The following is a 13,661-nucleotide window of genomic DNA, read 5'->3' on the forward strand; positions in this document are numbered from 1 at the left end:
AATCAACAATTTTTCTATAGACTAATTAATTGAATATTAAGCCATGACTGACAGTCTGCCAATTAATAAAAATCCTGATTTCATTATTTTGTTGATGTGCATTTGGTTGTGCATTTGATGCTTTCATTTGCAGATTGCAAATGGTTAAATATATATGTATGTAAATGTGTAATCTGTGTACATTGCCAATAAATAAATGTTCAGAGTGTGAGAGTTGCAACAAAATCAGAATTAATATTAATTGGGCTATTGTGTGGCCCTCGGATTACTTTAAACTCGACGCTTAAATCTACAAAAAACACATTAATCGTATAATTCGTTAAATGGTAAAAATAAATAAATAAATAAATAAAGATTAACAATTAGATTATGTTTAAGATATTCGCATATTCACAGTTCGATTTAACAAGGAAATGTTGACTCAAATTAAATAGTTCGTACTTATTGCTAATGCAGCTGCTGCATTATCAACTATTGTATTATGTCTGCATATTGCACTGTGGATAGAGGATTTGACAATCCTTTTGCTCCTGTCCATCACGGGCTGCCTGTATGAGACGGTAAAAGCGACGCACTGCCTCATTGGCATGCGTTACGGGCTCCAGTTCGTTTGTATCTCTGCAAAATAGACCAAAAATCCAAAATTAAATTGTGTTATTCAATTAATTTGAAGAGCAGCAGCTGACTTCCAGCCACTGAAGAGTCAGTGGAGCGAGCATTTGCAAAACTCTGACAGGAACTCAGTTAATTAACTTTGCCATTACCGTAGCGTTGCCGCATTAAAACTAAACTTTCGTATATCCTTGATAAGGCACAACTTTCACTTACGTGGTGCGTGTTCTTTGTGTGCGTGTCAGATAACCCCTCGAATCTTTATCTCCTTCTTTCGCTTCCTCTCGACTGCCGACTGCTGACTGCCAATGCCTTTGGGCATATTCATTTTGGCTTTTGGAGTCTGACGTCGCAACGTCTCAGTTCAGATACCCCCAATTTGTAGGTGGCCCATTAAACAGAAACCGCCAACAGTTTCAGACATGGTTGTAAAGGACCTAATGGATTTTCTACTCCCCAAAGGCTAGACAGAGCAGTAGAGTTGTATGGTAGATGTAGTAAAATTACCATCTCTCAGTTTGTAACGCAATTTCCACTTTATTTCGTTAATAAAAAACTATCAACAATATTTTTGGGGTGAATTAAATTCTCCTTTTACTGCCATTTTATTGCGCTGCATATCTCGCACAATATTTAAATGACCTAATTGAATAATTAAGTTTTCTTCGTCTGACTGCTGAAATTAATGTATTTTCAGGAAATGTACAGACTTCTTATGACATATGTTGCTACAACAGCAAGTGAAATTATCTTAAACTCAATTTGCCATGCTGACTTAAGCATACTTAATGAAACATGCGTACGGTTGAGATGCACTAAAGAAGAGGACACTAACATTGAGAATTTGAACTTCTAAATAGCCACTTATAAGCATTGTTCACTTTCATTAAAATCTGCATTCCAACTGACAGCTGACTAATTGAAAATTTGATAGAAATTGCAAATAATGAAAATTTCAGAGCACGCAATTCGCATTAAGTTGTGAACTTTTCTCAAGTTTTATTGCGAGTATTTTGTTGTCGTTTGGTGTCTACACATTCAATAGATAAGCAATTTCCATTGTCTGTCTCGAGAGCTATCACCAATTATTAATCAACAACCACGCATATTAATTAATTTTCCGTTTAAAGCCAAAGTCGAGGGCATTGTGTTAGCTTTATGCCTGGGCATGATCCTCTTCGTTGGCTAAAATATTTGGTGGCCTGAGTATCTGAGTGCTGCACAAATATTTGAGGGCAACCGACTGATAATATTATGGAGCGCACTTCTGGGGCATTTAATTAATGATGTGTCATTAACATTCAACATAAACTGTCATAAATCACACAATACGCATACGCCACCGAAACCAAGCGACCCCGAAAGTAGGCAACAATCAACAGTCTCTGCTGTCAGTCACAAATTTTCATATTCGTGCTCCACAGCATAGTGTCAACAAACCTATCAAAATTATGGTGACGATGTCTCGCAATTTTACAACCATTGTCTGCCATGTGCTGCCGCAAGAAAAAACAATGCTAACTACATGCTACAACAAGTGCCAGAAGAAACAAAGGCAAAGATAACAGATGAGAATACCCTAGACGAGGGCGGTCAACACGGTGCCCCAAGGGACACAACATTCATCTCTTTTGAATCACTAGACAATGCATAAGTCATGTAATTAAATTACTTTTCAGACAAAGAATTGCACATTGAAATTAAGTTGTTGAAGAGTGCAAAACTACTTCGAGGTGAACTCAATTCAAACTCAAAGTGACAACAATAAGTCATTTGACAAATGCTTATGCTATTCGCATTCGTTGTTAATTGCAGTGTATTGAAATTATAAATGTATCTGTCGCATGAGTGCACTGCACTGTTGGCAATGTCCGTTGACAGCTGAGCTGCGATGAACTGGCTGAGCGTCAGTCAATTATGAAAATACTTTGCGTGGGTGGCGCTCGTTGACGCGCTCTTTGACGCCACGCAGCCGTTCCATTCCACTCGGCTGCCCATATGTGCATGTTTGCAACATGCACTTCAATAGTCAGACAATAGCTACGAGATACTCAGAAGAAAAGACTGTGCGCTGTGACAAATGGCTTACATACGGGCATAAGCGAGTAAATGAGTTTCGAGTTGGAGTCTAACTACTCATACTTTCTTCATTCTCGCTTCACGCTTTTGCCGATTTATTGAAAAGACTTGTCAGCTGCGTTTATTCAGTTTCTATTTTCACCTGGGGGAAAATATGCTTGCACTGAATGATCTAAAGAACTTGACATGCCGTGACATTTTTGACGCTTTTGACTCTGCCAGACATTACAATTTATAATTCTATGTGTAACTATTAGAGCATAAAATAGCCGAAAGACTTGCAGCGCATTTCTAACACTTTGCGCTTAATTACAAGCGGCATCATCGTTGCCCAACTAAACCAAGTCAAACTCAAAAGTAGAAAAACTTGTCTCACATAGTACATACCGACTGAGCTCAGCGGATATGAAATTGCTGTGCGGACTGTAGGTCGCTGGATCCTTGTACATGTTGCACACGATGCGCTCTTTGCAGAGATCATTCTTGACGCCCAGCTGCTCGATGATTTTGTCAATCTTCAGTAATATCGGGCTGTAGAATGGATCATAGTTCAGTGGATACAGTGGCTAGAAACGCATAAAAAGAAAAGCAATTTATTAGTAATGCAAACACAATCTTTTTTGATGCATTGTGATCAACTTTCGAACCTGTCCATCCTGTACGAAAGGTTGGTGCTCCAGAATCTGTTGTTGCTGTTGGATCAGTCGTTGCTCAGCCTGTATGCGAATAGCCTCCTTCAATTGTGCTGCCAGCTGTGGCTGTTGTTGTAAAGAAGGGCGGTAAGAGATAGTTAATATTAGTATAATACATATTATGTTAGCCTTGGCCTACTGTGTCGTGGTGTACAATTTGCATAGCAATTTCGCTAAGGGGGAATTAAAATGGCTCAATTAGCAAGCATTTAATATGATTAAAGTCTAGCTGAATGAATGGGTTTCACAACTACATGGACAACCCTCGAAGTTGGCTGCCAGCTGTGCAAGTGCCGTTGGCATACTTTCTCAACGCACTGTCGCCTTCATCATCAGTGTCAACCAAAGTCCCAGTTTGTGAAGCGGCGCCGCGTCATTTCGAAATATGAACTCATTTAATTAAGCCCAACAACGAGTGATTTTGCCATTTTTTAGTTGCCGGTGCGTTGGCCATGGCAAAGTGCATTTTAATTATGGCTTAGTTAACACTCGGTAGGGTTCGCCTGCAGTTGTTATACTTGTTGTAGTTGTGTTAGTTCACATGAGTACACTTAACACTTGGGCACTTGAAAGTGAAAACAGCCCGTGACCCAGTGCTGGGAAGACGAAAAAAAAAATATGTGCATAGCACTTTACTATCGCACGACGATGCAATTTGCAAGACGCCGTTAAAGAGACACTAAACATTCGGACAAATAAACAGTAATAACTAAGGAAAACTCTTTAAGTCTCTTTACGAGAGACCAACAAAAAAAAACGAAGCTGTCAATAAATACCACCTCATAAGCTAGTCTACAGCTATATTTACGATGAGATGGCATAAAGTGAAATGCTGTTTGCCAGTTGACTGATTACGTTGTTTTACTCGTCCATGTGGCGACTTTGGTCAAAGGTGCCAGCTATCAGCTGTCAAATAAGCCTTTGCAGTAATTATCGATTTATGAATTCTACTGTTTGTCATTTGATTGAAATCATGGATTACACGGTAAGCTGGCATTTATTGATTTGCCAGCAGAAGCGCATCCGGTAAATTTTGTGAAACGCAATTGCACTTTTGTTGACACACTTTGCCAAAAACGAGCTCCTTTGCTTATATATAGAATTCTTACCGAAAGTTGAGGCTCCTGTTGTTGTGGCTGCTGCTGGGGCTGATTGCTTCGGGCTGGCGGCTCGTATTGGGCAGCGATTTGTGCAGCTGTTAGCCCACCTCCGACATTCTGTCGCAGGGGTCCTGCTGCATAGACAGGATTGTGCTGTGAAAAGGCTGGCCTGGAGCTGGGAGAGTGTGTGTGGAGAGGTGTTGCAAATGAAAACTGTTAGTTCTATGCAAATTGAAAAGTGTTTAGCAAGCAAACAGATTTATAATTTCCCATGAACACACAAAAGAATGCCTGATAATTCACAGTTGTTTTGTTTTCATTTAAATTTAAATTTGTCGCATAAACTCAGCATGGGATCTGAGGCAATTAGGATTTTTGTATACTAGTTTAGTTGATTGTGCAAAGCGTCATGTGTATGTGTGTGTGTGTTAGTTGGGTGCTGGTGTGCGTGTGTGTGCGAGTTTTTATTGTGCTGAGTGTAGGCTGTGATTCTGGGCACTTGATACCTTTGTTCGTCCAGATTCTGTAATTTATTTAAACTGTGACTAGAGGCATGCGGTGTTTGATAACTCAATTGTTGTTGCTGGTGTTGGTGCTGTTGTTGTTGTTGTGGCTGTGTGGGTGGCCTTTGTTGTTGGGTGCCTGGCCATGATTGCGTTTGTTGCTGATGCTGATACTGGGAAACAGTCGGCTGACGATGCTGCTGCTGCTGTTGCTGCTTTGCATAACTTTGGGTTGTGCCCAAGCCCCAAGTATGCAGCTCATTTGCATCGTTTGTGTGAGGTTTAAAATAATGCGCATTATCATCAACGTGTGCAGCGCGATTAATATCGCCTATGTATCTATATTTTGGGTGACGAAGATAGTTGGTGTTTTTGTTTGTATGTGAATAAGTAAGTGTGTGTGTGAGAGTGTGAGTGTGTGACATGCGTTAAAGACAAACATTGACAGACAAATAACAGAGAGGAACATGAAGTACGTTAACTGCTGCTGTTGCTGCTGTTGCAAAACTTACTCAGAGCCCAGTCCAGGTCCGCTGTTCTCCCAAGCGCCCTCGAAGTGCTCATGTCCTGGCCCAGGACCGTAGGTCTCGTGCACAGGAGCGCCGTGTAGGTATGCTGATGGATGTCCTTTGGGTGGATGCGTGTAGATGATTTCCGGCACCGAATGATGCTCACCGCTGTGCCATGGTGGCACAACCTTTAAGAGATGGAGAAAGAGAAGTGGAGTAAGAGACAGTGTTGCAGAGAGAGGCTTTCATGATTCCCTTACGTTTTGTCGAAAGTAAAGCAACATTAATTTTTTGTTTGGCCGCTTTTCTTTTCTTTTTTTCTGCTGTCACGATTTGAGTGCCCTTTGTGCTTATAGCTATTTTTAGCACGCGTTTTTGAGCTTGATTTCGGCACAGTTCAATGACTGTTAAATAGTCGTAAATAATAAATACGCGATATCTGTGTATGTGACAACAGACATTGCGCAGTTCAATGTCTTTTGATGCGATTGAAGAACTACATTTTGGGTACTCTATAATACATATAAATACCCAATTATTTGGGAAAATGAAGATGGAAAAGGTCATGATGTAGACGACTGCACTACATTGAATCTTTTTTTTTGTAAAGCATTTAGGTTAAAGTACTGAACTCTGAGTTTTTTGCTCAAAGGTATCTGATGTTCAAGTTCTTTCAACTAGAATACTATTACTGTTTAATTTATGACTGTGCTGCTGCGCTTTTTTTCTTTTCGCTTCTTTCTTGTTTGTCTGTATTTGTTTATCTGTTTCACGTGTGCGCTAAAGGACCCAACTTTTTACATCTCTTTGCGAGTGGCAAAGCAACCAAAGAAGAAATGGCGACAATTTTGGCACTTCACTAGCAGATGACATGCGTTTCAAATTTCGACAGTCAAAGTGAGTGGAAATGGTGAGATATGTGTCGTTGCTGGGTAATAATATTTGTATGTCTGCGCGTATGTGGGACATAATTTAATTTATGACTGACAGTTAGCTTATTGCGGAGCTTAACTCGTATATAGACTTTTGAGTTTAAAGCCAACAATCACTGTGGGTTAAATCCTACTGGGAAGTCGTTCAATATGGATTTGAGGTTTATGATGCTCAGTCCATTTCGTTTTCCGATTCATGCTGAATATTTTATTTAAATTCCGTTAGACATTTTATTGTCTTACACATTTATGAACTTGTACAAACTGGTTTAGCAAAAAGAAATTGACCCGCACCTCAATATCCAAGCAGATGTTCCCATTGAGGTTGCTTGACTAATCAATGCGTTGAATTTCCAGCTGTCTGTTGACTAAGTCTAAGACAAGCCCTCGCTGGCTTTAATTTTATCACGTTATAAATACGAGTGTTTATCTGCAGAGCTCAAGCTCACAGAGAATACTCGCCAAGAGCTGCAATTATCTCGAGTCTGTTGTCATTGACAGTGCGACGACCCCACCTCACATATCCTACTCAAGTTTTGTGTTCATATATTCGCAAGTGAATATTTCATAAATATATCAGCAAGGATGTTTATTGCATTGTCGGTTCGAGTGTCTGTCGTCTGTTTATGAGTGGGAGTCTAATCTGTAATCCTTGTGAGCGACAGCATTTATTTTGGGCAATGAATTTGAGGATTCAATTTGATGGAATGCCAACTTGTTATCCCAATGGAATATGTGCCGAAGACACTGTGTGGTCGCAGCACATCTTAAAGCTGATGGCACTTTTTCTTCACGTTTTTGTGTGTGGCGAAATTCAATTAGCTAAAATTTCAGTTTCTATGCATTACACATACGCCATGTTGTTTTTTTAATTACCTTTTATGATATGAGTGGCTCTGTGACAATACATCTAACCAAATGATGGGCGTGTGCCGCATAAATAAGCAAAAAAAAAAAAGAAACAGATGAAGAAAAAGAAGCGCACTCAAACAAAATACAAAACAGATAGAAAGACATGTAGACTGACAGGCAGACAAACTCATAGATAGACAGGCAGCAAAAAAAGAAATTCAGCCTCTTACGGTTTTGTCTTTAATGAAATTCTTCACGCTGCTCGTTGACATTTCAACGAAAACAAAAAAAATCAAATCCGTGCGCGGCAATATAATAGAAAAAGAAATGATACAGCAAAAGATGAAGCTAGAAAAACTGTTTCTCTCTCTAATGCAAACATACCGTGTGATGATGATTGATCAGATGATGGTGGTGATGGTACTTCGTGCCTCCATGATACGACTGCTGATAGTATGAGCAGAGCTTGAAGAGATGCGATAATGCCGGGAAAAGGAAGAGTAGGAATTTCAGCAACAACTTTTTGGCCGCACCAACGCCAATGACGATCGGAAGCAACCAGAATAACTTGATCTTGATGATCTTAATGATGAGCGCCAATGCAATAAATGACAACAGCAATTTGTTGCGTAGAAATTTGTCTAAGGAAACGAAAGTTTGCTTGTCAGTTATGTTAAAGTATTGAAACTGCAATTCGAAATGCTGCCAGAAATCGAAAGCGGACTTTCTGCAATCCCATCTAGATTGACCAGTTGGGGATTAAGTTTTGTGGTATTTGTATTTGTATTTGACAACTTACCGATTTTCTTCTTGATCATGCCAAGTAGACGAGCCTGCACCATCTGTTTGGGTATCAGCTCCAGTTTGGCAATGACCCCATTGCCTTCGATGGACCGAGGCGAGATTCGAAATGTGGCACCATTAAACATAATCTCCGGCAATTGAACTTCCACATCGTGTGTCATTGCGAATTTGATTGTTTTCCCGTAGAGCGCATTGGACACTTCCTCGATGGGGGTTTCCGGGGCTGCATCGCATAAAGAGATATGCATAAAAAGAAAGATTTATGAGTAAAATGACTTTGCGAAAATGTGGAAAAAGAAATTGACAGTTCTGTGCTAATGAAAGTTGTCCGAACACTTTAATACAGAACACGCAAACAGCTTGCATAACACTTGGTCAGTTTTATTGATTTTAGTTTGTTATTTTTTTTTTTTTATTATTTTGTTGTGTTGCATTCTAGCAAAAGAAATCAGCTGCTAACGTCAAAGAGCCAAAGTGCCGTGACTCATATGAATGAGAGTCGAATGCTCATTTCTTTCTTTCGAGTAAAAATCAAATCAAAACTGAGCAAGTGAAAGTTTACAGCGTGAACGTGCCAAGAAAAATGTAAACAAAACGAATGCAAAGAATCGAATGCCAACCGAGATGTGAAAAGTGATCACAAAAGCTCACACACAAAAAAGCGAAGAGTCGCGTCTACCTACACATGTGATGTTGCTCACAAAATCAAATACCAAATGAAAGCGAAATGAGCCAAGGGCTGAGCGCGGTCTTCTTACATAAGTCTAAGTCGGCATTCGATGTGATATAATTGGAAATGAATTCAGACTAAGAAGTATGACTTACCAGATCGCCCTTCATTCGGTATTTCCTCTTCGATTTCATTATCCGGCTCGTATTGCACTTGATTTTTGTAGAACTTTAGACGCTGTGTCACATTGACATCGTTCATACTCAGAGCCCCATCCAGATAGCTGTAGACATTCTTTTGAAAGCAGGACATGTCTGGTCGCTTGTAGCAGTCGCGTATGATACCATCCCAGAGCTCGTTGCCGCTGGAGAAACTGCGCGCGAAACGCAACAGTATTGAGTCGCTTCCGTTGACCCGCTTCCTAGTTGACGGCTTCTGAGTTACATTTACAATCGGTTGCCAATCCTCTGCAGGTGTATTTGTGATTGTCTCAGTTCCTGACTCGGTACTGAAGTCAGGCGTTAGTGGCGTTGTGGACACAGACAGCTCATCCGCGTTGACAGTGCTGGCGAGATGGAAGCAGAGGTACATCGCCAATAACGTCAGCTGCAGCAAGTTGTGCGAGTTGTTGTTGTTAGTTTTTGCCATGGCAATGCGATTTCTTTTACTCTGAATTGAGGATGTGCAATGACTCTCACTTCTCAGCCAATTAAAGAGTGTCCAGTTTTTTGTGTCAACTGAAAGGTTTTGCATTCGCATTTTCAATTTCATTTGTTTCATTTGCGGCTGTGCAAATTCACACCTTCCGACTGTAATTGAACAAATTATCGTCCCAAGTTGAGGCTATTTGGTTGCGCTCGACTGCCGTTGGCGAATTATGCTAACTGGGCCGACGTGCTCAGGGCTCTGGGCTCAGGGCAGCTGTGATGGCCTCCAAACAATAACCAACTATTGTCGCTTTTTTTGTGGGCGAAATCAGTCTGTCTGCCGTTTGTTGGTCACAATCAATTTACAAATGTTCCGCACAAAACCAGATTAACACGCAAACACAATTTCATTGATTTGAACTTGTCCGTTGTGGCACGCTCTTTATTGTTTGCCAACTGTAATGTTGTTGATTTTCACAAATTCTTTTTGGCAGTGCGTGGCACGCACAACGTTGCTTTCTTTTTGTCGTCTATTTTGTGCGAGAGTGTTTGCAATTTCGCTATCTACTGCATTTAGCACATTTTCTATTTGCTTTACCAAAACTCAAACTTTGAACAAGACGCTCAAAACGACATGAAGCTGCCACCTGCAATTACTTCATCTATGCGCGCGAGACACACCTACAGTCTAACGGTTGCCGCGTAATTCGTATCTTAGTATCTCAGAGATACTCGTATTTGTATCCACGCTCCAATCTTCAATAACGTGCGCATGCGTGCGCGTCTGACCGACAACTGACTGAGTCGCGTTCCGTGCTGGCCAAGATCATGGCCGGGCCAGGCCAAGCTGCCGGTTAATATCACACACACTCTCTCTCTCGCTCTCGGCTTTCGTTAAGTTGTTAGCGGCAAACAGTTTATGTATCGTTCAGTTCAGTTTTTTTCCTGGCTTCCTCTTTCTCTTCGACTTTGACTTTGACTTCGGCTTCGTTCACACGTAGCGCCCGGTTCGGAGTTATTGTAGATGGCTAACTCCAGCGAGATTCTTCCGCTGTGCTAACTGTTGTTGTTGGCTCTTTCAGTTGTTTCTTTCAGCTTGTTTCGTTGGCGTTCGCAGAAAGTTGTTTAGCCGCTGTTGCCTTTGTTTGTTTACATTTTCCAGTTAGTTGTGATTGTTTCGAGTGCAGTTTTGTCTGCCCGTTTTGACGCGCTCTTTTGTTGCGGCGCTGCGGACACTACTGTAGTCTGCACTTTTCGCGGCTCTTTAAAATACTTCTTAAACGAGTTTTACTGTAATGCCAAAATTAAAATGAGGTTTCTTTAAATTACATGCAATCACAATGAAAACTAGGTCAGCGGTGTTTTTGCGCATATTGGGAATATTTAAGGAGTTAAGAGATTATCTTTGACCGAACCAAGCTATAATAAGGTCAACAACATATTTTCAATGATAACCGGAAAAGCGAGAAATGGGAAAATAATTAAAGGTAAAGGTAATTAATTCCAATCTGAGACTTGTTTTGCATTCAAAGTGCTCGTAAGTTTATTGATTTAATGTTCGGCTTATGGATTTATACCGCGGCGCACACTCTAGATTTGGGCCCAATTAGGGATACTTAATTCCTTTTACTTGATTTGAGCTAAGTGCACATGTGCTGCTCAGACAGCTGATGTAATCTGCAAAGTCATTTATAACGTCTAGTATAACAAAATCAATTACATTAAATTACGCACACAGCTGCAGGCAACGGCACACACAACGCACATACATGCACACACAACCACATAGATAAACACACTCACACAAATGCGCACAGCATTTGAGTTATGATTATTATTTTTAATGAGCTCGCTTGTTGAGCCGCGACCACCAGGCGTATGAGTAACGTTATCAACGACATGTGTTTTAAGTTACGAATGACACTGTTATGTCTTTTCATATTAAAAAACGCATTCTTTAAACTACCGCTTCGCTTCGCTCCTCCGCTTTGACTTATGTAATCAAACATGAAATAGTCATAAAACACTTTAACAAATGCCATCAAAATAATGGTCAAGAAACAAGTTTCTTTCCGACAAGCAGAACTTAAATTACAAGTGCGAGTACGAATGCGAGTGCGAGTACTTGCAGCATTTGGTTACGAGAGTTGCGAGTACCTGTGGTGCTCTATGATTATTAAGTAAGCGCCATGATTTTCCTTTGTTTTGACTTGACTTTTGGGTTCAGCAGCTAACGGATGAGGTGGCCAACAGAGCGGTCAAGAGGTCAGCGGCTGAGATGACAACACAAAACTAGAACATTGCGTGAGTTTGTGTGCTCATCTAATGATTAGCAGATTTGTGCGCTTATATAAGTTACTGTATTATCTTGTGCTTTGGATTTATTTTTTGTTAGTGGCTTTCACTTGAAACACTACTGATAGCTCTGCCATAATGATTTCATTAAATCTGCCATAATGACACTTGAAATGGCCAACTGCCGGCTGTCGCGATTGCAGGCCAGATTTAATTTGGTAACAAGCTTTCGCTTTGAGCTGCCACTGACAGGCATTTCAGTGAGATTTTTATTGCATTTTTATGTGACAATTTTTTCGAGCAGTCTCTTCTTATACTCGTATATACAGAATCCAATTACTTGTTTTTTTTTGTTGTGGTTGTTATGTAAAAACCTTAAATTAAAAATATATTGTGAATCGAGCGGCTTTAATCATTTTTGCCAACTTTCAGTTTCAGTTTCAGTGTTAATCGCATGTTTAGTGAATGAATCTATTAGATTACTAATTTCACTTTATGCGTGTATCTTGCTGTCAGTCTACCCGTCTGTATATATGTATGTATCTATATCTGCTTGTGGCAATTTGTAAGCTGATCGCGTCTAGCGTGCAAATATTTCTTTTTTATAAATTATGTTTTAGTTTTTGTTGTTGTTGATTTTCGTTTTATTTGTACTCTGGTTTGAGCTCGCTGTAAGCGTTGAGAGAAATCTAGTAGACGGCAAACGCAAATTCACTTTCGTTGCGGTTAACCAACCCGACTTACTAATGGCTTATTAAGCCCAAATAGATTGGCTTAATTTTTACGAGCACATTTATGTGCAGGCGAGTGCAACGCATTAAAATGGCTTATTACGAGTATTCCCAATGTTTTTTCTTTCTTGTTCGATAAGTGAAGCCTAACTGAAAAAAACGTGTTGATAAAGCGACCATAAAAACCAAATCGTCACATTTTGCATATTTACACTGGCTGCGTGATTTGCATTTGCTTTTTGTTATACGAGTAACAATCTGTAACAATTTGAAAATGCCATTTACGATTCCATTAGGCTTGTAGATGAAGGTCGTTTGCAAATTACTCTTAGAATTAGATTTAAAATTCTATTTAAATATTTCTCTCAGTAATCTGAGACGACTTATCTGATTACAAACATTTTGTTAACCTTAAACTCACTCATTCTGTTTTACTTTCTTTTAAAATTAAGAAAGCTTTAATGGAAATTCATATAAGTCTTGCTACTTTGTTGCTTTGCAGTAAAAATATAAGTATTTATTTTAAAAGAAATCCCATTCTGAATAGATTATTAAATTCACCTAGTAAAAGAAAGTATTAGTAGAATTGTTTTGTTTATATTTGCAGTAATTTCTCTGAATCAATTAACTGTGGAATTTATGCAAATGAGTTCCATAAAAATTTGTAGTCTTCGCACTGGTGTTAACCGCTATGTACTTTAGGCACGCCATGTAAAGTGTTTCTGCATTTGTCGCTGCAGCGGTTAACACGGCAAAGAGAACATTTACATATGTAGTATGTTTATATGCAAACACCGTATTACCGGCACGCCAGCCTAGCTAATAACCGAACTTGAGGGAAGAATTAGGTAAGAGTGAGCAGGCAAACATCTGCTGTTGGGTATTAGAGCGTATGGAGATACTCATCTGGCATGCGCTAATAACTCATGCGGGCAGAAACTGAGATTCTAATTTAGCTACTGAGAACATTATTCAGATAAACCACAACATGTGATACCACATCCACAACAAGGGGCAATACAAATTTCACTTTTACATGCACATGCTCGTAATTTCTAAAGGAGAAATGCAACCAAAGAGACAGACCCAAAGACCCAGAGACCGGATAACAGGTTTTCGTCTCTCTTTTTCTGCTGAGTTTGTGTGTTTTTTTTGGCTTGCTGGTTGATAAGCGGAAAGGCCACAGTCGTCAGAGTCTGTGTGGTAGGCAATGACAATGATGCAGCCTTGGCCCG

General features: G+C 39.9%; 1 protein-coding gene across 3 annotated transcripts; it reads right to left on the bottom strand.

Moving 5' to 3' along the window:
* Positions 1-349: 349 nt before the first annotated feature.
* LOC133837393 (uncharacterized) lies at positions 350-10,678 on the bottom strand. 3 transcript variants are annotated; one of them, XM_062268136.1, is made up of 9 exons: positions 8,909-10,678; positions 8,079-8,306; positions 7,664-7,920; positions 5,499-5,683; positions 4,990-5,325; positions 4,493-4,658; positions 3,339-3,449; positions 3,079-3,257; positions 350-618 (listed from the first exon to the last, which is right to left on the bottom strand). In XM_062268136.1, exons 1-9 carry the CDS (start codon positions 9,531-9,533, stop codon positions 480-482), a joined length of 2,226 nt encoding a protein of 741 aa, XP_062124120.1. In that variant the 5' UTR covers positions 9,534-10,678; the 3' UTR covers positions 350-479. The 3 variants fall into 3 exon arrangements, with proteins under 3 accessions (XP_062124120.1, XP_062124121.1, XP_062124122.1); XM_062268137.1 differs by lacking the exon at positions 4,990-5,325 and having other exon boundaries at positions 8,909-10,673; XM_062268138.1 differs by lacking the exons at positions 7,664-7,920; positions 8,079-8,306; positions 8,909-10,678 and adding an exon at positions 5,756-5,794.
* Positions 10,679-13,661: the final 2,983 nt, after the last annotated feature.

Source organism: Drosophila sulfurigaster, chromosome 2R (genome assembly GCF_023558435.1).
Source record: "Drosophila sulfurigaster albostrigata strain 15112-1811.04 chromosome 2R, ASM2355843v2, whole genome shotgun sequence".
NCBI classification, from domain to species: domain Eukaryota; kingdom Metazoa; phylum Arthropoda; class Insecta; order Diptera; family Drosophilidae; genus Drosophila; species Drosophila sulfurigaster.

Bases quoted from the DNA above. Each gene is read 5' to 3' on its own strand.
- LOC133837393 (XM_062268136.1), bottom strand. From the start codon at position 9,533: ATGAAACAAATGAAATTGAAAATGCGAATGCAAAACCTTTCAGTTGAC. The intron at 5,684-7,663 runs GTATGTTTGCAT...CATCTCTTAAAG, and splicing joins TGATCAATCATCATCACACG to GTTGTGCCACCATGGCACAG. The intron at 4,659-4,989 runs GTATCAAGTGCC...ACACTCTCCCAG, and splicing joins CAGAATCTGGACGAACAAAG to CTCCAGGCCAGCCTTTTCAC.